At 35.2% G+C, this 21,791-nt stretch overlaps 2 protein-coding genes across 2 annotated transcripts in view; one reads left to right on the forward strand and one right to left on the reverse strand.

The window, feature by feature from the left end:
• Nucleotides 1–1,336: 1,336 nt before the first annotated feature.
• On the forward strand, nucleotides 1,337–13,630 carry LOC129274021 (WW domain binding protein VOPP1-like). The gene is made up of 5 exons (XM_054910887.2): nucleotides 1,337–1,879; nucleotides 3,534–3,589; nucleotides 9,391–9,477; nucleotides 9,889–10,037; nucleotides 12,190–13,630. The coding sequence occupies exons 1-5, from the start codon at nucleotides 1,829–1,831 to the stop codon at nucleotides 12,330–12,332; spliced, it is 486 nt and encodes a 161-aa protein (XP_054766862.2). The 5' UTR covers nucleotides 1,337–1,828; the 3' UTR covers nucleotides 12,333–13,630.
• An 813-nt stretch (nucleotides 13,631–14,443) lies between these two features.
• LOC129275028 (uncharacterized) overlaps nucleotides 14,444–21,791 on the reverse strand; it is a 30,698-nt gene continuing 23,350 nt past the window's right edge. Inside the window, exons 14-15 of the mRNA XM_064108142.1 lie at nucleotides 17,788–17,936; nucleotides 14,444–16,837 (exon numbers count right to left, since the gene is read on the reverse strand). Coding sequence (XP_063964212.1) covers nucleotides 16,754–16,837; nucleotides 17,788–17,936 — 233 coding nt within the window. The 3' untranslated portion in view covers nucleotides 14,444–16,753. The remainder of the gene's footprint in view (nucleotides 16,838–17,787; nucleotides 17,937–21,791) is intronic.

The following is a 21,791-nucleotide window of genomic DNA, read 5'->3' on the forward strand; positions in this document are numbered from 1 at the left end:
CCAAAAGTATAATCCCATTTAAAAAAAAAAGAATTTTGAGAAAAATACGGAATTATTAATATCAACTCGGAAGAAGGGTCGTATGACATTAACACTTAATATATGTAAATAGTTTTTTTTTTCAAACTTAAAAAAAAAAAGAAAGAAAGAAAAAAGCATGGTTGCAACTTACCTTTTAATAGCGGTAATTACAGGACAGGTCAGGGTCAATGATACTGTTGAAGCCCGTTGTTTCATTATTCTGCTTCAGTGTAGTGTAAACTAAAAATAAATGCGCAATTATCTGGTAATTACGAAGACACTCGAAATCTAACATGAAGAAGTAATAAAACTTGATGAAACCCTGCTCAAACCAGGCTGGTCCGTTCACTGACTGGGTATATTTCCACCACGCATTTTCCCTAAAGAAGCCTGATGCAGCTCCCGAGAATGCATTTTTACAACCCCTAAAACTCAATCAAATGCCTGTCCTGTTCTGAATCGAACTGAGAACATGCACACTTGTAAATGCCCGATCAATGCATTTCAACAAATTCTAAAGACCTATTAACCGTTTCGCATTGTTACTGTGCATTCGTGCCCCTAATCATGCGCTAAAATAATGCTTCCTAGCGCAATTCTATAGCAATCTTCCAGTGGCGGACACACACTCACAACTTCATTGAACCACAAAGGTTCGGGGTTCAAATCCCATCGCGGCACTCGCCGCATTTTGCAAGGTGTTTATCTACATGCACACTTGCTACTCTCCACCCACACTGAAAAAACTGTGGTGTTAAAACTGACACCAGTTGGTGTCTATAGAGGACCACACCCGAGGTGTTAAAATAACGCACGAGAGACTGAACATAATACCAAAGAGTGTAAATGTAACAACCAAAGGTGCTGATAACACCTATAGGTGTTAAACTAACACTGTTAATTTAACACCGGAGTAAAATTAACTGGTGTGGTCCTCTATGTACACCGGTTAACACCAGAGTTTTTGCTGTGCAAAGGAGTAGTAAATGGGTACCCGGTCCAGGAAGGCACTAGCATTCGGGGTAGCCGTGTGAAAGCCGGGTTGCTTTATTAATTATTCATTCATATGCATTTATTTCGTTCATATATCAAAAAAAACATTTACAAAACATATTGGAATATACAAGAAATAGACAAAGAAGAGAGGGGGAAAAGGGGAAAGAGGGAAAAGGGGAGAGAGGGGGAGAGAGAGGGGGGGGGGGTCGTCGGGTCGGCCAGCGTCTTTGGTTTAGAAATAGAAAAGAAAATAATAAAATGCTTCCAGGCAAAGGGGATATCAGGGATGAGTAAATACTGAAGCGATGCTCACCCTGGCACAATCGGCTTTTCATCGCCATGGCAACGTGACGGTATGTGTGTACAGAAATGCGGAGTAGCGGAGGAGAGGAATCAAGTATCAACACCAGGCCTATAGCATAGTTTTCGCAGTATGGGGTGAATTCGCCCTTTTCGTTTCCCTGATCTGACTGTTTTTCGACGCACGATTTGATTTTCATGTTAAGATCATTATTTTGATTTCATAACAGTCGTAGTAAGGAGAATTACTTCAACTGACTGCAGGAAGGAATAAAGCATTTCCACGACCATATACCAGGGAAAATTGTGTGTGAGATCCCCGATACTCTGCATGCTAATTCGCGTTGGGATCGTTTTGTATTCTTACTGGAAATATATATATGAGCGCATTCTCATACAGTAGGTTTGTGAATGAGAATGACATGGTGGTTCTCTCATATTGGATTGACTGATATAAACTGACTTCAAGTTACAGTGTTTAATACAATCTGCAAGTAGCTATAGATACAAAATGTGGACAGCCATTATCACCACGCTTCTTGGATTTCTCATAGCGATTCAGGTAATTAATCACTTTCAGATTTTTTTCTCTAAAAACCGTGTTATTATTATCTATTTTTGCCAATTGGCCGGAAAGTTTGCAAGGTTTGTTTTCCAGCTCCAAGTTATGCATTAAGTTTAATGGGTAATCTAGATTGAAAGTAATATTATTTGAACAAAATGAAGTAAAATCAGACAAACAAATCTAAAACACTGAAAAATTCATAGGAATCGGACAGGAAATAACAAAGTTTTGCATTATTTCGGTGAAACAGTTCATGAATATGCAATGAGCAAACTGATGATGCTGTACCCCACGTATTCTTATGTATCTTATTATGTGAAACTTGTGTTATTTAATATTTGTCATGTAGAACTAACTTAATAATGAGTCAATTTTTTTTCTTAGAGCCGTATATAATGGAAAAAAATTAGATTGACTATTGATTTAACATGTAAGATAATAATTCTTGCAACTAATTTTGTTGCGTTTATGAAAATATGAAATATCATGATTTAACATAAGAATAAGGAAGAAAAGTGGGGGACATGACGTCAGTATACATATTGCATATTCATGACGGCGTGCATATAAATGATTTCACAAAATAATGCTAAATTATAAAATTCATTAACTTCGTTTTTTGTTATCAGATTTTGATGTCATTTTCAGAGTTTTACTCTGTGAATTTCACTATTTTTATCGAGATATAACTGTTTTTCATGCCATATTCGTTTGGCAATGCGCTTAACTGCTTCAATTCATTATCATTGAAAAAAAATCTTTGAATTTCATTAAAATATAAGATAGGTTTGGTCTTTGGAGTATAAATGTATCATTTATGTAAAACAAGAAAAGAGGTAACGACTATCTGTATTCTCTGAGGCCTTAGAAGATCGATCTAAAAATTATTATTTCACTGGCTACTTCTATATATATTTTATACATTAACACAGTGTGTATAGGACCCCGAAACGCATGCAAAGGCATAGTTCTCGCATCGACTTTAGCTTACCATGATATTAGCACGAAGACAGATTATGACTTGAATTAAATCCGATTTCAGAATATATATTTCTTATTACACTTATAATTATGTAGTGAAAAAGTATACCACGTTTGAGTGAATTTGATGTAAAATATAGGAAAATTACATTATTATTCCTTCGTATTTTTATCTTTATACCTATAACTTAGGAATCTTTATGTATCAGTTAAATGGCTCTAATTAAATTTGTTGCTTTTAACACTTAGTTCTTCTTACTCATCATTTATGTATTTGTGTATCCCCCGTTTTTGTTTACTTTTTCGTTTGCCCTTTTATTTATTCCTCTATTTTTCTTGTCGTATTGATATTTTTATGGGACTCTCACTGCATATTCTTTGGAGCCTTTAACCAACAAGCACTGCTTTTACCTTTGGCTCCCCATATCCACACCTCTCATTTTCTTTCTTTGTCATTATATTACAACCATTTACAAGAATACATTATAGTACTTTTTTTTCTATTGTTATATTAAGTATACATTTCATATTTTACGATATTTATTTATGCTTACCTATGATAATTTGTATTGTATAATATTATTGTTTGTACTGAGTTGTTGATTTTGTTGAAAATGTGAGATGTTGATATGAATAAAACCTTGAACCTTGAACCTTTGTTTTATTCCAGAGCGTAGACGCATTATCATGCTCTTATAGCACTTACGGATTTTATCAATATTACAGGTAAGCTACCTTTGCTCTACAGTGCGTCTCAAAAAAAACTATACACTTTTGAAATGGCTGCCAAACAAAAAATATGTCACTTTGGGGAAAAATACCAATATATATGGAAAGCCTACCCACTAAGTAGTACTACCCACTTAAACAAAGGGTATGAAAATTAGGGTGGGTAGGAATTAGCCTTCCAATTTCTTTCAGTTTTTGAGAGGGGAGTCCCTTGGAACTTGCAAAGTTGAGGGTGTTGTGATAAATTAATGATCAATTGATATTGTTAGAGAAAATTTCATGAATTACTCAATTGAAATTCCATGCATGAGTGAGTGTCAGTTGTAATATTTAGTGCAGCATTTTAACTTTTTATCATGTGGATCTCAGCAGTGTGTTCATTGAAGTAATGAGAATAGGGGTGAGATAGGACTTAAGTGGGTGAAGTAAGCTAATGGGTAAAAGGTCAACAGAATGTTTAGCTTCCTTTAGATCGAGACTGAATGCTATTACATGTACGCATAAAGTCCAAAGCGGACTGTCAATTTGATAAATTTTGAGAGAGAATTCGGTCATCAACTTTTACCATTTGATCAACAATTTGTTAGTAAATCAACTCAATCAATGTGATCAATTAAACATTCAGCTTTTTCAATGAATTCATAAATCATCATAATTAGTAAATTTCTTAGAATCATTCAATAGAAAATAAAAGACCCATCAACCATCAGTCATGCACTTGGCATTTAAGTTTTGAATACCATGATCCTGGAGAAAGAAAGAAAGAGGGGTGAAGGGGAGGGAATTTGTAAGAGAACACAAAGAAGAAGAATGCCCTTTTAAATTGTTTAACCCAGTCTTACCCTAGCTGACCCCCTTGCATGCAAAAGGTACCATCAGATTACTCTGACTCTCACAAGCACATTGCTAAGATCCACATAATAAACTTAAAATGCTACACTAAAATCAAAATTCCTGTTTACTCATGCACTGCATTTCAATTTAGTAACTCATGAAATTAGCCTAAGAAACCAAAAACTGATCTCAATTCATCAATAATTTAGCATGACACCTTTAACTTGGCAAGTTCCAAAGGACTCACCTCTAAACAAATCCTAGAAGGCTAATACCTGCTCACCCTAGCAAAGGCTAGTCTCTCAGGATGGGAGGTAGGGGTAGAGAGAGAGAGGGGGTGGCGAAGTGTTCTGTTTGCCTTTGTCCCATCAACCTACTTCCCCCACCTAAGTCCTATCTCATCCCTATATGGGTCATTCTTCAATAAGTGTATATTTTTGTGTCACATGGCTTTGGAGTCCCATGAAAAAATATAAAAAAGTTTTCTTATTTTTTACCGCTTTGTGTTGACTAACACGTATGTAAAAAATAATGAAAAATTAAAACAGGTCAAAAAGAAATATCATATATAATTTATTTTTAATTTTTTTTATGGCCACCCCCCTCAAAATTGCATGTCACAATAACATAATGTAAACATAAACATGTGTTGCATTTTTAAAATTATGCATCTTTTTGTAATAATATGCCTTGATAAATTAATTTTTATGAGTTGACAACGAATACCACTCAAATATACACGCGCAAGCAACGATTTTAAGATTTTTTTGTTTTTAAGGCCTATTATTTTGTGTCACACGATTTTGCGTCATCTCCGTCACGCATTTTCAGTGCGCCATCTACGGTACAACAAAGTGCACGGTTTTCAAGATTGTGGTTGCAGAATGGCCGGTGGATAGTACGGAGAAAGAATCGACACGTTTTTTCCCTGATCTCCGGGGTTTTGACATTGTTCGGGCGGCATCTTCGTCAAAAACCAGGTGCGTACCTTTATTCAGCGTCATCTCCGAACGCTTGGTATTAGCTAGATAAAGGTGTTACATTTATTTTCTAATCGTTTCTATGAAAGATTAACGTGCCCACAGAACAGCCAATGCCGCACTCGCGTTAGTTGGTATTGCAGACATTGATTATCGGTGCATATGTGTCTGATAGTCATCTCCGTCACGCATCATCTCCGTCACGGCTCTTTCGTGACGGAGATGATGAGTTTGATTTGAATTATGAACTTAGTTAATTGACACATTGGGCTCATGATAAACTTACGGCTATATTTACAACATGAAAAGTGACCCTTGGCCTTGGTCTGGAGGACTTCAGATCTAAATTGGTACACCGTACAGTACTACAGATATCATTAACTTTACCTTGTCCCACATACCCATATCTGTGTAAGTGCTGGTGATGTCTATGGCCATGGGATGATGGATTGCACTGCTTATACTGTGACCAGTCTGTAGTGCACCTTTAGTGATATTTCTTCTTCTTATTGCCAGAGTGGTGTGTTGATAGTGGCGTATGCATGGATATCGGTGCCCCCCCCCCCCCCCAGCCTTTTCTGAACATTGCAATTAAGGCATAGGTTGTGAACAAACAGATTTTTTTTTTTGGCTTTATTTTGGCGATATTTTTCGCCCCTGGGACATTTGCCCCCCATCCCCTGATACGCCACTGGTATAAAAAAATATATGATAAATTAATAAATAGAACAATTATAATAGAGCAATGTCCAATGATGATAAAAAAGATAAAGTTCATGGATATAAATGGGAATGAAAATGACAAAATGCATTAGGATCAATTAATAATAACATAATTTGTACACATACTATATATTTTCAGAATGGTGCTTTCAGCTGCCGAGAGGGCTAAGAATTACCGGGAACGGATGAAGAGGGACCCTGACCGTCGACGTCAATACCTAGAAAAAGAACGAGATGGGTTGTTCTATGTTTGATGTTACAGGTGAAAATTGTTGCAGAGTATGAATAGAAGAAATTTTTCATAGTTTGTATTGGTATAATACATGTATAACACAAACTTGTTTGTGTGCTTAATCACAATGTTGGAAACATTTCAGATGTTCTAGTTTGTTTTGAGATTAAAACTTCTTAACATGTGTCCTTATTCAATGATTTCAAATCAAGTCATGAATTTTTGTAAAGACTACAATTTTGGCAGTCTGGAACTGTGAATATTTTTAAATTTCACTTCAAATTTATAAAACTGCATTATGGTTACAATAATCAGTGAAATTTTAATTCAATTCTTCCATCTAGTTAGAGATATTTTATGATGGGTTGTTCTACGTTTGATGTTACAGGTGAAAATTGTTGCAGAGTATGAATTGATTTTTTTTTTCATAGTTTGTATTGGTTTAATAGTATAAGACAGACTTGTTTGTGTGCTTACACAATATTGGAAACATTTCAGATGTTCTAGCTTGTTTTGAGATTAAAACTTCTCAACATGTGTCCTTATTGATTTCTTATGAAGTCATGAATAATTGTAAAGACTTTAAACATTTTGACAGTCTTGAATTAGTATGATATTGAATATTTTCACATTTCACCTCAAATTTATAGGATTGCATTATGGTTACAATAATTAAATGACACTTTAACTGATATCTTACATCTAGTTTGGAACATTTGTGATGAGTTGTCTGATAGATGTTTTAGGTGAAATTTGTTGCTGAATATGAATTGAAGAAAATGTTCATAGTTTGTAATGGTTTACAAATATAAGACACATCTTTGTGTGCTTACACAATGATGGAAAATTGTTCTGTTATGAAACTGAATTTCAGGATTCTCATGAAAAAAAAAGAAGTAAAATCATCTCTGGTCCCATATCTTGGATTTCCTTTGTATTTTATTGTTTTGGCAACCCTTATATAAAGAAATTTCGTTATAAAGAACTAATTTGATGGGTCCCAAGGACTTCTTTATATCGAGAGTGCACTGTATATAACGCATATTGCCCGTTTGTGAACAGACAAAAGCAGAACAAGAAATCGCCACCCTATAGACAACAGCGTCATCTCCGTCACGCGTGCGTCATCTCCGTCACGCGTTCGTCATCTCCGTCACGCTCAGTTCAAATGCATAAATTTTATCAGAGATTATTCTAGAGTAAAAATTATTTGTATTGGTATTTTTAGCGATCTATTAACTCGAAATCATATACCTCTCTTCGTCTGAATTTCCTGATAAAATTTGCTCACACTGATAAAAAATGACAAGATTTGGCGAAATTCACTTTTCATTCAGCAAGGCAGGTATAAATGGCAGCTGTAGAAAAAAAAATCAGAATGTGGCTGACCAGCGTTTTTGTTTATATTCACAGTCACCCCGTCTGTTCAAACGGAGATCGGATATAAAGTTTATTTCGTTCTTCAGTGAAAGAGAGGCGATTTATTTGAGAAAAAAAATTGTGACGGAGATGACGCATTAACAGTGTACATGTTTAAAAAGACCCCAAAATTATAACTTAGTCCCCATAAAGATCGCGCCAAACAGTATTTCCATAATCTACAGATGTACAAATATATTAAACAGACAAAAAGAAAGTTTAGAAATAGTTTTGAATTTCATCATCCCACAATGGTCGAAAATATACACTTATTGAAGAATGACCCATATATTCTGACTCCCCATTAACACATTGGGGAGATCCATGTGAAAAGGTCAAAATGATGCACTAAAAATGTAATTCATGTTCACTCATGCATTAAATTTAAATTTGATAATTCTTGAAATTAGCTCTAAGAACCTAAATTAATAATGATTGATCATTAATTTATCACTACACCCTCATCTTTGCAAGTTCCAGGGGATTCGCCTCTCAAAAAATGAAAGAAATTGGAAGGCTAATTCCTGCCCACCCTAATTTTCATACCCTTTGTTTAAGTGGGTAGTGCTCACCCAAGCACGAATAGTTTTCCAACTTTTTGGTGTCATTTGAAAGTTTACTTTATTGGCTTTCCATATATATAAGTATTTTTCCCCAAGGTGACATATTTTTTGTTTGGCAGCCATTTCAAAAGTGTATAGTTTTTTTTTAGACGCATTGTATATCTACCTCTCTTACATTTGCTACCCCCTCCTCATTCTCTCTCTCTCTCTCTCTCTCTCTACCCCCTCTCTCCCTCTTAATCCTAAACAATATAAATATAGATATATTCATTATTTTTCATTTTTCATTTCATGGTTTATTTATTTCCAGTAAAACAGTCATACACATACTGCAGCTAAAAAGCTGAAATGTATGTATTTACAAAGGTATAACAATTGCACATGTAGCATAAAACAATTATGTAATAATGATAAAACTAATGGTACATTTAAAAAAATTCCAGTATACAATGAAATTATACACTTTACGAGTTATTAAGAAGATCAATAAAATACGGTATTGCACTATGTTTAAAACGGGAGGTCCTGCATTTGTATGAATATAAATATGAATATTAATATTACTACATAATATGAATATAGATATGATTATGAATATAAATATAAATGTAAATATGGATATAAATATAGATATGCATATTAATATAAATATGAATATGACTATAGATATAGATATGAATATGAACATGAAATATAAATATAAAGTTAAATTTAAATGAAAATATAGTTCATCAACCTTGATAAGCCTAGTATAACAAAGTATTATGACAAAATGTAGTATTGTTTAAGAAGGTATGATTTATTATTTCGTTTGATTGGTTTTAAAGACTGACTGGATTCAATATCTGTCGGTAGATCATTCCAAAGCTCAAAATCCCAACGAAAGCACTAATCAGGCCAACGTTGGTTTTATTTCATAGACAAGTGATGGTCTAAAATGACTTCGAGCAAAATAGGAATGGGCTATTACACAGAAAACACTTGGAAAGCGTACGGCTATTATGAAATTAATATAATAAATGTTTGCAACTTTTATCATTTGTATAGATGTTCAAGCGATCAATACTGTTGTGGAACACGCAGCTGTTGTTATTACTCACGTGGCGCACATTTTTATAGCCTCTGGTATTTCTGGTAGGTATATCAATAATTTCATTAGCAATTTCTATCTTCATGATTTTTCGCCAGTGAACCCATTTTCTTTTTTTTTTCACTTCTGGTTGACAATGTAAATAAATTGAGTATGTCAATATAGCCTGCCAGTGTAATTTATGTGTAAGCTTCTTGCACTATTGTCATAGGTAGCTTTCATTAAAGTATTTCCCCTTTCTTAAAAAACACTCTCGAATGGACCGTTTCATTATTTTGGTTAATTGGAAGACAAATCTAACTCAGCAATGTATCACGCCTCTGACATCAGTATACAGGACAGGTGTTAGGAACGGGGTTAGGGGGTTATCCCTAGTCCGGCATTACTACTCGCCTCTCCCCCTAACTGGGGTAGAAGTATTCTCAGTATATTATCATCATCCTTTTCACTCTCAGGTTCGGTATCATCCTGTTCATCCTCATCTGTTCAGGAGCTAGCGGGGCGTATTACAGAAAACGACAACGCATAGTCGTTCGAACACACCCCGCCCCGGTAGTACAACACCCCAACGCAGTACACCAGACCATGGTCGTTTCAGCGACAGGTAATAACATATTTTCGCATGGAATCGCTATACGCAGACGCTTTCCACAACGCATTAATTCCTTTGAAAATGCAAGTCAAATCACAATGTACAGAGGACATTGTCGAAAGTTGGTGGACCGCGGGACAGCACATCGTCTTAAGACTCGGACCGGATAAAACTCGCAAAAAAATGTGTCGTTAACTTTGTCCACAGTCCAGGACGACACTTCTGTTTTTATTCACCGAATTTCGACAAAGCCTCCTTTGTTATGAAGGGCTTTTGACAATAGATTCTCTGCGTTATAGAAAGCGTCTGCGAAGTGATTGCTAAAATGCCCGAAATAGGGCTCCAAAGCAACAGCCACACCACACGCGTGACCAAGAAATTTCCAAACACCCCCTAAACGAGTTTTTCTCTGTGTGCAAAATAACCCCCTAAACAAGTTTTTCGCGGGGTTTATTTACACATTTTGGCCCCTAAACGTCGCCAAAGTATGACCTCGGGGGAAAAAGCTTGGGAGAAAACATACCCTAAATACGTTTGACCCCGCGATTGACCATTGACCAGTCTTTCAAAACCACCCTTTTTTCTTGAAAATCTGTGTTTTTGATACCCTTAAGTTCTTAACGAGTCCATATATTTGACTGCCCCCCCCCCCCCCCGGGCTCCACACCGACCGATGGTGTGTCATTGAATATAACGTTAAAGCTTTAGTCGATATAGAGTTGATTTCGGCGGTGCAACTGAGATATATAATTTTTTTTTCAAGGTTTTTTTTTTATATAAAAACTTCTTCAGCCGTACATCTCCAAATTTCGATTCCTAAAAAGCATACCGACCAATTTGCATATGAAAATAACATTTACGAAGAGATTAACACCAGATTGTGCTTTCTTCCAAGAGCGGATATCTCTCCCGCAGGGATCCAGGGGCTGGAAAATTTGACAAGCAAAAAAAAAAGTTATCACCCCAAATCCAAATGTCAGGTATTTGACAAGCAAAAAAAAAAGAAGGTTATCACCCCAAAAGTAAGGTCATCTCGTCCAAGATACATGTTTTATTTAGATTTTGAATGATGTATTTCTTTCCATCCATCGTAAATGACAAAAAATAGTAGGGGGACATTTGATATTGTGTCCCCCTACTATTTTGGGTAGAGGGACGCGTCCCCCTGGGATTTCCGCCTATTCTTTCTGCTACATGAAATCAGCAATATTGTTCAAAATGATTTTTTTATATCATTTAAACATTCAAATCGCTTTCATTTCGTATTTGTGTACGTGGTACATATTTGTTTGCCCTAAAATATACAAAATATTGAATAGACGCTTATTCAATCCCTCAGTCATCTTTCATTAGAGCATAATATAGTACATATATAGTTAAACATGTTACAGTTGTATTCTTTTTTGTTTTATCAATATTACAAACATGTTGTCGTATGTTAAACTATATATTTTATTTCTAAAGTTGATGTGTCTGTATCCTGATGGTTGTTATGCATTATGAAAACAATAAAAAGATATCATAAATGTCAGTCATTATCATGTATCTTCACGTGATTGGACAACTTGAATTTAGCGAAATGGAATTTTAGTTGACAATGATTGAACGCAAGCTTCTTTTAATGAAACTTCTTTTCTAAAGGATTCACTTTAGAAAAGAAAACAAGCCGAATTAGGTCTTCACACCACTGGGGAATAATTGTTAAGTAACAAAGAAATCATAAAGAATAATAATTTAAAGTGATTGGTTAACATTGGTTTGACTTTTTAAAAATCTGAGCTAGAAGGTCACACTTGTCACCTGTGTGTGTGATATGTTACAAAAATGAAGCCCAGAAAAAATTGCGTTCGTAAATAATTATTTAGTGCTTCAAAAATTGAAATATAAAGTGACCGAAAACACCATCTTAATTTCATCCCATACACTTATGTGTACTATTTAGGCGTCTTGTAGACGCCTTTTTACAAAATCGGGGTTTGCTTTGTAGTTTTAGCTTTTTATTCTCAATAATGGTTGTTTTCAGGGTTTATTAGTTCTAATACATGCACTTGTACACATGTTTCATCTTGGTTTGAGAATTTTTTAAATCGGCTGCTCACAAAGTTAAACAATACCTTTAAGTGTAATATATATATCGTCTTATTTCTTTTATCATTATCTTCAGCATCATCGGGATATTCCGGCTATCCAAACCCACCACCTACGTACAACCAGGTGATTGCTACCACTGGTCCAAATATGGGTGTAACATCGTACCCCGTGGGGTACAATTCAGCTCCTCAAGGGGCGACGGTTCATCATTATTAATGCTGTATCTTTGAGGTGTCTAGATACTTTTCCTACTCATTCCTTTACTTCATCTTCCCCCTTCTTGTTCTTCCTCTTCTCTCTCCCTTTTTTCTTTTCATCCTCCTTTTACATCTAGTCTTTGATCTTTTTCTTCCTCCTCACTTTTAATTCTTCATTTTCTTCTTCATCATTATGACAAAGGAAGATATCTACCAATTGTTTTGACAGTTTGCTTCTGATTTTATTATTATTATTATTTGGGGGGTTTCGTTTGTTGGCTGTTAAACACATTCTAAATAGTTTTTATTCTACATAAGACTCAATAGTACTCTACGATATTGGTGACATGAGACCCCTCCTTGGTATCGTTTCTCTTGCCTAATCTTGAAACCAGATTCATGCTTTTTTTTTTGAGATATTTACTTTTGTTATTTAACAAAGCAATCAAGTGTCGTTCAGTTAAGAGAACTCCCCAATGTCTGATTTTAACTTTTTCTACACAATGAATTCAAAACTTAAATAATGTTGATATATATTCTGATACCTTATCTTGAAGTACATTCATAGATAGATTATTATCAAGTTAATAGCTGAGAGAGATAACGCAGTAGTGGAGGTGATATGGTGTGGTCGGTCAAATACCTTTTATTGTAGTACCCTGTGATGTGGTTCAAACTGGTACCTTCTTGACATGCTTGATGTGTACATGCATTACTACTGCAAGGGAGAAAGTCTGTGCATGTACAGTATATGGGAGACATTGAGCTTCTATGTTATCTATACATCAGAAATATCTCTGTATCAAAATATCTTATTGGTATTTTTCAAGAACAAGCAAGAACATATCTGACAATCATAAAATTGTACATAATTTTTATTTTAACAATGAATGATTTGAATGCTATACGTGGTGAATTGGAATAGTTGTTAGTTATTGATCTATACACATCAAAAGAGCAGCTCTTGGGGTGTAGTGAATTGCAAAGATTCATTAGCATTTCATTGGACCTAGAGAGGTAAATTTTTATAGGGTGAACGATTTTGATATATCTCTGATACCACATTTCTGGGTTTATATTGTGTTGACTGTAGTAACTGCAGACTTTTTTCCAAGGAACTTTGTGTATATTTATCGAATGTAATAAACTCAGTGTGTGCAAAATCGTTTCATACAATCATTGCAGCTTAGAAATGTACAACTCGTTTCATATTCACATATCTTCTTTTTTAGTTGTTTTCTTTATACCAAGGGCTTTCGAGTGCAATCTCTGTAAATATTGTATTTCTTGAATAAAGACAATGTATTCTTTCTGTAATTGTCATGGTGTATAATTTGTACTTAATCAGGAAACGTTTCAAGGCAAAATCATTTGTATATACCCAGAGAAATAGATCTTGGGAGGCATGGGGGTAACACTTCAAAAACTCTGGTGTTGATTTAACACCAGCATGGAATCTATATATATGTCCACACCAGAGAGGTGTGAAACAACACCAGTTTGTTTTTGGTCTAACACCAGATAGGTGTTCATACAACACCAATTAGTATTAAAACTGCATCGGTTTGATTCCAAACTGGTGTTGTTTCAACACTTCTCTGGTGTGGACATGTATAAATTCCGGGCTGGTGTTAAATCAACACCAGAGTTTTTACAGTGAATGCACCCCCCCCCCCATTATTTTGACAACTTGAAATATTCATAATACCCATACAATGCAAAATATATGTTTTAAGAATCACTCAAAAATATTTTAAAACCATTAAACAACTGCCCTTTTCATGTAAAATCTGTTACATAATCAGGTGCCCTGAGCGCGCCAAAAATGTGGGACATTTTTTTTTCACATTTGCCCAACCCCCCTTCATCTGGAACATGGATCGACATCCCAGTGTATAACCACTGTATTCATAGTATCAGGATGAAAAATGTAACTAATTATGAAGTAAAGGACAGATTAGCTCAAGATGAAAGGCTTCTACTCAGGAACTGCAACACATACAGCACTGGAAATGGAATCATTTTTTCGGTACATTTTGCTAGAATCCAGAATAAGAAAAAGTGCAAAAATGGCTTAAATTAGACTTATGATAATTGATAACAGAAATTGCACATGACAAAAAATTCTACTCCTTTGTATACATTAACTTCTTTATTTCATTTTAAAATCAGCTTCTCACATAACATAATTTCAAGCAGTATCTACAATCAGATACAAGGGTATTAAACATGGCAGGCTTCTATACAAACCAATATTTTAATGTAAACACAATTTTTTTACTCTCTCTACAGTACATGTACATATGATACAATCTACACTCTACATTACAGAAAAGAATATATACATTTATATATCTAATTTACATACTGATATTACAAACTTTGTCTTACAAAAGAATATATTTGCAAAAAAAGTTTTACATAAAAAAGCTCTAAAAACACTTCCTGTGTCTAAATCGATACACAGATATTGGATAAATTATGGGGTTATGACAGGCCCTTTGATTGGAAGAGTGGGTAATAATTTCAATTTTGGTGTTGGCGTGGGTGACAAGGAGCATAATTAGGTTGCAGGATCATAGCTAAATGGAGGTTTATAAATACAAATCACGGCAACATGGCCACATGAGCCCGTCAAAGGCAGCATCAAAGGGCATTTCTACACAGCTCATTTTGTAGAATAAATAATAATAATATAGTGTATTTCTAAAGTGCCAAATCCACATTGATTATGTGCCCAAGGCGCTGAAAAAAAGAAATAAGAACAATTACATGGAGCAGGAAGAGACAAGGATAAAAGAAACACAGTCATGACAATGAGAGGAAACTACTGGAAGGCAATTTTAAACAAATGGGTTTTTAGAAAAATTTAGAAACAATCGATGTTTGAAATATGAATGGAATATGGCAACCGATTCCACAAAGATGGTCCTCATGATTTCTTTTAGGAACTGCAAGCAATTTTGAATCAGAAGATCTTAAACGTGAACGTCATACATGTAGCACCATAGTTTGGAGACTCCCACCAAAGGGAGAAAACAAAAGATCTTTTTACATGTTCAATTAAATATTTCAAGGTCAGTGAATATGCACAACATATTTTATGCTAAAAATATTTTAAGAATGAAGGCAGAAAAAGTCCTAGTAATTAATGTGCTGTACATAAAGGCAACTTATATATTTACAGTGATAAATTCATGACTTAAGTACAATCACCATAGACAAGAATAGAACACAATTCAAACATTTTAGGCATTTCTCGATACTCTCAACACCCAATCCTCCTTAATAAGTAATATCTGTTGAATTAGACAGGGTCAAACTTTTGAGTTTGGATTAATACAGGAGTGATTGACAGTGTCACTGAAACAAAGTTTATAGAAACACGGGTTGTGTGGTCCAGTGGTTAAAGCATTGGACTCACAAGGTTGTGAGTTCAAATCCCCACTCTGCCACTGTCTCCACTTTGATAAAAAGGCCCCAGAGTAATATCTGTCGTCGAAAAGGTCAGCCATTATGACTGATTAACCTAGACGTAAACATGTTTCCTAGGTAATTGGTTATACACCAGCTTGGCGTTTACCAGCAAAATGCTGTCCTGCCGAGTTCCTACGGGAGTTACCATAAACAGAAACAGAATTCAGATACAGGAACAAAATTGAAAATCACTTTTAGGATTACACTAGAAGAGCTGAATGTAATATTAGAAGGAGACATGTTGTACAACTTTTTTTACACAGAAAGAGCCAGGTCAAACAGACTTTTTAAAGAGCAACCTTGTGTCACAACGTACTTACGCCCCTGACAATTGCCCATCTAAATTTCTCTCAAGAAACAGACTCATAATCTGAACTCTGGATCCTGTCATACAAAGAATTGCTATTGATTCGATCAGCCGCAACTATGGAAAGCCAGCAACGTCAACATCTAAAATGCATGTTTGTTCCCCCAAAAAAACTTCTAGATACGATGTATAATGACACATTCACTGATGTCTTGACAATTCAGTGTGCTCCTCTTTGCTCACAAACGACATTGTGCAAATATCCTGAATGAAAAATTATGACAATGATGGATTTCCATATAGTTGAGGTTGATTGGATCAATCACAACTCTTTGCACTTTGACAATAGTCCATTGGGCATTGCAAAACGCTTTCTTTAAATTGCAAATAAAGTGCAAGCCCCAAAATCATCTGTAATGGAGCGCTGCAAGAAAGTTGATCTGTAATTGAATACAAATCAACTAAAAATTTGTGTTTAATTAAATGACAAATGCGTGATTTTGGGACTTGATTGGGAATAAGCTGAAAGTTTCTTGCAACACCTCATAATCCTAAGCTAAAATTGTGGGAAGCATTATGGATCTTTCAGCTCTTGCAGCTCTGCAAGTGCCTACATCTCACCATGATCTCAAAATGTGATGTGTTCGTACTTTGAATCACGTTGCTACATAGTAGTTGGAGAAGGCAGATCCAACTGGAGAGGCAACCAGAAATTCAATATCTCTGATCGGAACAAAATGCTGAGAGTAAAAAAATAACACAAAGGAGAAATGGTTAGAATCAATCAGATTATACCATTTATTATTTGAGATTTGCTTTTCATAGATGTCTAACACAGTTATATGAGATTATATTGAGTATGGATTCTCAAATGCACGCAGTCAACACTTATGACTACGCTCTTGGCAAATCAGGAATATATTACACTTTAAATTACACTCCAATTTTAAGATAATAACCTCTACAAACTTTGACCTTGGGACTCAATGATTCTTTATTTATCAGAACAAGATACTTTCAGTTCATGTATATAACGTCCTGGGGTCCCGTAACACAAAGGTTAACGATTAATCGTACGCTTGACTGTACATTGAAGTCACTGCAATCAATCGTAAACAAAATTTGTACGATCTATGCTAAGCATTGTGTTACGGGCCCCTGATCGTGATACCACAAAACCAATCAGATCATCTTTCCTCCAATAAGTTTTGAAGTTGATATGTTGATTGGTTTTGCTATTATTGCGAGAACAAAAACAGGATGGACAGACTGACCTGAAAAAAATACAATACCCCTTGCAACTACATATACCTAGTATTAAGACAGAGGCTTAATACAATTGGTGAACAAATGAAGAATATAAAATTGAATATGGAAAATGTTCTCGTTAAGCTAAATTTGTTCTTGGTACATCCAGATGTTTATTAGTGGAGAGGAGGTTTCTAAAGGGAATGTATTCCCAGAATAGTCTTACGGTTCCATGAGATTTGCTCTGGCGACAATTGCTCCGCTATAAATTCCACACACAAATGGAATGACCAACTTCAATCTGGATCTAACACTATACCCTATCCTAAACCTAACATAAAACCCTATAGCAACCCTAACCCTATATCTTAGATGAAATAAAGCACAGAGCAATTGTCATGTCGCCAGTCTCACTGCCATACTAAAGGGTGAAGGTTCTTACCATATCATCGCCATACATGAGGACTTTACTGACAGGATTGAGGGGGCGGGGTTCTCTCGATTCGGGTGTGTTTCTTCCTTTCAATCGACAGGCATAGAGGGCGCACTCTTCGTCTAACAGTACTTGGTGAAACAACTGGCCACTGGTTTCTGTCATAAGGAGATGGGAAGGATTATTAATTATTACTAAGTAAGTCCAACCTATGTATTAGCAGATTTAGAACACGGTGAGCACTTGCTATTTTGTAGTCGTTTTGTAACCCTTTAGAACGAATGGCTACAAACTGGTTAACTTTGCCCATTTAGTTTTCTCGATAGGCTTTAGAACAAGAAACGTCTGCAAAACAAAATATTTTGCTCGCTGTGTTCGAATCAATAAAGTAAAAAAAATTAAGACCAGAAAATAGTAAAACCCTCATTCAAAATCATATTTAAAAAAAAAAGGTATGATATGATTTCTGTATGATTTTATACAATACGTAGAACCATACAGTACATGTATGTATCTAGAAACAGGATTAAATTGTATATTTTTCAGTGGTCAGATCACCCTAAAATGTATATTGACATTTGATCTAAACCCATTTTGTCTTTCTTTCCATCAGGTAGCACCCTGCATGGTTTAATCCTAGTTTATCAAACACCACTTACTCTATTTGATGAGATTTCACCATGTAAATGAAGTGGAAATAACACCATCTGGATAGCAGACTAGATGACAGTTAGCCCATTTGAGTATTAGACTAAATAATGATTAGGTTAGCTGGTAATAGGACCGAATTGATAGTAGACCAAGTGGATTGTTCCTGATGGTGTTAGATGATCTTAGAAAGAGACCATCAGAAATTAGAATAAATGACATTGAGCCCATTTAAGTATTAGACTGGTTTGACCAAGTGGATTGTTCCGATGGTGTTAGATCATCGTAGAAAGAGACCATCAGAAATTAGAATAAATGACATTGAGCCCATTTAAGTATTAGACTGGTTTGACCAAGTGGATTGTTCCGATGGTGTTAGATCATCGTAGAAAGAGACCATCAGAAATTAGAATAAATGACATTGAGCGCAGTTAAGTATTAGACTGGTTTGACCAAGTGGATTGTTTCTGATGGTGTTAGATGATCTTAGAAAGAGACCATCAGAAATTAGAATAAATGACATTTAGCCCAACTAGAAATTAGACTGGTTTGACCAAGTGGATTGTTCCGATGGTGTTAGATGATCTTAGAAAGAGACCATCAGAAATTAGAATAAATGACATTTAGCCCAACTAGGAATTAGACTGTTTTGACCAAGTGAATTGTTCCTGATGGTGTTAGATGATCTTAGAAAGAGACCATCAGAAATTAGAATAAATGATATTTAGCCCAACAAGGAATTAGACTGGTTTGACCAAGTGAATTGTTCCTGATGGTGTTAGATGATCGTAGAAAGAGACCATCAGAAATTCGAATAAATGACATTTAGCCCAACTAGGAATTAGACTGTTTTGACCAAGTGAATTGTTCCTGATGGTGTTAGATGATCGTAGAAAGAGACCATCAGAAATTAGAATAAATGACATTGAGCCCAATTAGGAATTAGACTGTTTTGACTAACTGAATTGTTCCTGATGGTGTTAGATGATCGTAGAAAGAGATCATCAGAAATTAGAATAAATGACATTTAGCCCAACTAGGAATTAGACTGTTTTGACCAAGTGAATTGTTCCTGATGGTGTTAGATGATCGTAGAAAGAGACCATCAGAAATTAGAATAAATGACATTTAGCCCAACTAGGAATTAGACTGGTTTGACCAAGTGAATTGTTCGGATGGTGTTAGATGATCGTAGAAAGAGACCATCAGAAATTAGAATAAATGACATTTAGCCCAACTAGGAATTAGACTGTTTTGACCAAGTGAATTGTTCCTGATGGTGTTATATGATCGTAGAAAGAGACCATCAGAAATTAGAATAAATGACATTTAGCCCAACTAGGAATTAGACTGGTTTGACCAAATGAATTGTTCCGATGGTGTTAGATGATCGTAGAAAGAGACCATCAGAAATTAGAATAAATGACATTAAGCCCAACTAGGAATTAGACTGGTTTGGCCAAGTGAATTGTTCCTGATGGTGTTAGATGATCTTAGAAAGAGACCATCAGAAATTAGAATAAATGACATTGAGCCCAATTAGGAATTAGACTGGTTTGACCAAGTGAATTGTTCCTGATGGTGTTAGATGGTCTTAGAAAGAGACCATCAGAAATTAGAATAAATGACATTGAGCCCAATTAATTATTAGACTGGTTTGACCAAGTGGGTTGTTTCGATGGTACATGTATTAGATGATCTTAGAAAGAGACTATCAGAAATTAGAATAAATGACATTTAGCCCAACAAGGAATTAGACTGGTTAGCCCAAGTGAATTGTTCCTGATGGTGTTAGATGATCTTAGAAAGAGACCATCAGAAATTAGAATAAATGACACTGAGCCCAATTAGGATTAGACTGGTTTGACCAAGTGAATTGTTCCTGATGGTGTTAGATGATCTTAGAAAGAGACCATCAGAAATTAGAATAAATGACATTGAGCCCAATTAGGAATTAGACTGGTTTGACCAAGTGAATTGTTCCTGACGGTGTTAGATGGTCTTAGAAAGAGACCATCAGAAATTAGAATAAATGACATTGAGCCCAATTAGGAATTAGACTGGTTTGACCAAGTGAATTGTTCCTGATTGTGTTAGATGATCTTAGAAAGAGACCATCAGAAATTAGAATAAATGACATTGAGCCCAATTAGGAATTAGACTGGTTTGACCAAGTGAATTGTTCCTGATGGTGTTAGATGATCTTAGAAAGAGACCATCAGAAATTAGAATAAATGACATTGAGCCCAATTAGGAATTAGACTGGTTTGACCAAGTGGATTGTTCCTGATGGTGTTAGATGATCTTAGAAAGAGACCATCAGAAATTAGAATAAATGACATTTAGCCCAATTAGGAATTAGACTGGTTTGACCAAGTGAATTGTTCCTGATGGTGTTAGATGATCTTAGAAAGAGACCATCAGAAATTAGAATAAATGACATTGAGCCCAATTAGGAATTAGACTGGTTTGACCAAGTGAATTGTTCCTGATGGTGTTAGATGATCTTAGAAAGAGACCATCAGAAATTAGAATAAATGACATTGAGCCCAATTAGGAATTAGACTGGTTTGACCAAGTGAATTGTTCCTGATGGTGTTAGATGATCTTAGAAAGAGACCATCAGAAATTAGAATAAATGACATTGAGCCCAATTAGGAATTAGACTGGTTTGACCAAGTGAATTGTTCCTGATGGTGTTAGATGATCTTAGAAAGAGACCATCAGAAATTAGAATAAATGACATTGAGCCCAATTAGGAATTAGACTGGTTTGACCAAGTGGATTGTTCCTGATGGTGTTAGATGATCTTAGAAAGAGACCATCAGAAATTAGAATAAATGACATTTAGCCCAATTAGGAATTAGACTGGTTTGACCAAGTGAATTGTTCCTGATGGTGTTAGATGGTCTTAGAAAGAGACCATCAGAAATTAGAATAAATGACATTGAGCCCAATTAGGAATTAGACTGGTTTGACCAAGTGAATTGTTCCTGATGGTGTTAGATGATCTTAGAAAGAGACCATCAGAAATTAGAATAAATGACATTGAGCCCAATTAGGAATTAGACTGGTTTGACCAAGTGGATTGTTCCTGATGGTGTTAGATGATCTTAGAAAGAGACCATCAGAAATTAGAATAAATGACATTTAGCCCAATTAGGAATTAGACTGGTTTGACCAAGTGAATTGTTCCTGATGGTGTTAGATGATCTTAGAAAGAGATCATCAGAAATTAGAATAAATGACATTTAGCCCACAAGGAATTAGACTGGTTTGGCCGAGTGAATTGTTCCTGATGGTGTTAGATGATCGTATAAAGAGACCATCAGAAATTAGAATAAATGACATTTAGCCTAAATAAG

The sequence above is a fragment of the Lytechinus pictus genome, chromosome 13, assembly GCF_037042905.1.
Source record: "Lytechinus pictus isolate F3 Inbred chromosome 13, Lp3.0, whole genome shotgun sequence".
In the NCBI taxonomy this organism is placed as follows: Eukaryota; Metazoa; Echinodermata; class Echinoidea; order Temnopleuroida; family Toxopneustidae; genus Lytechinus; species Lytechinus pictus.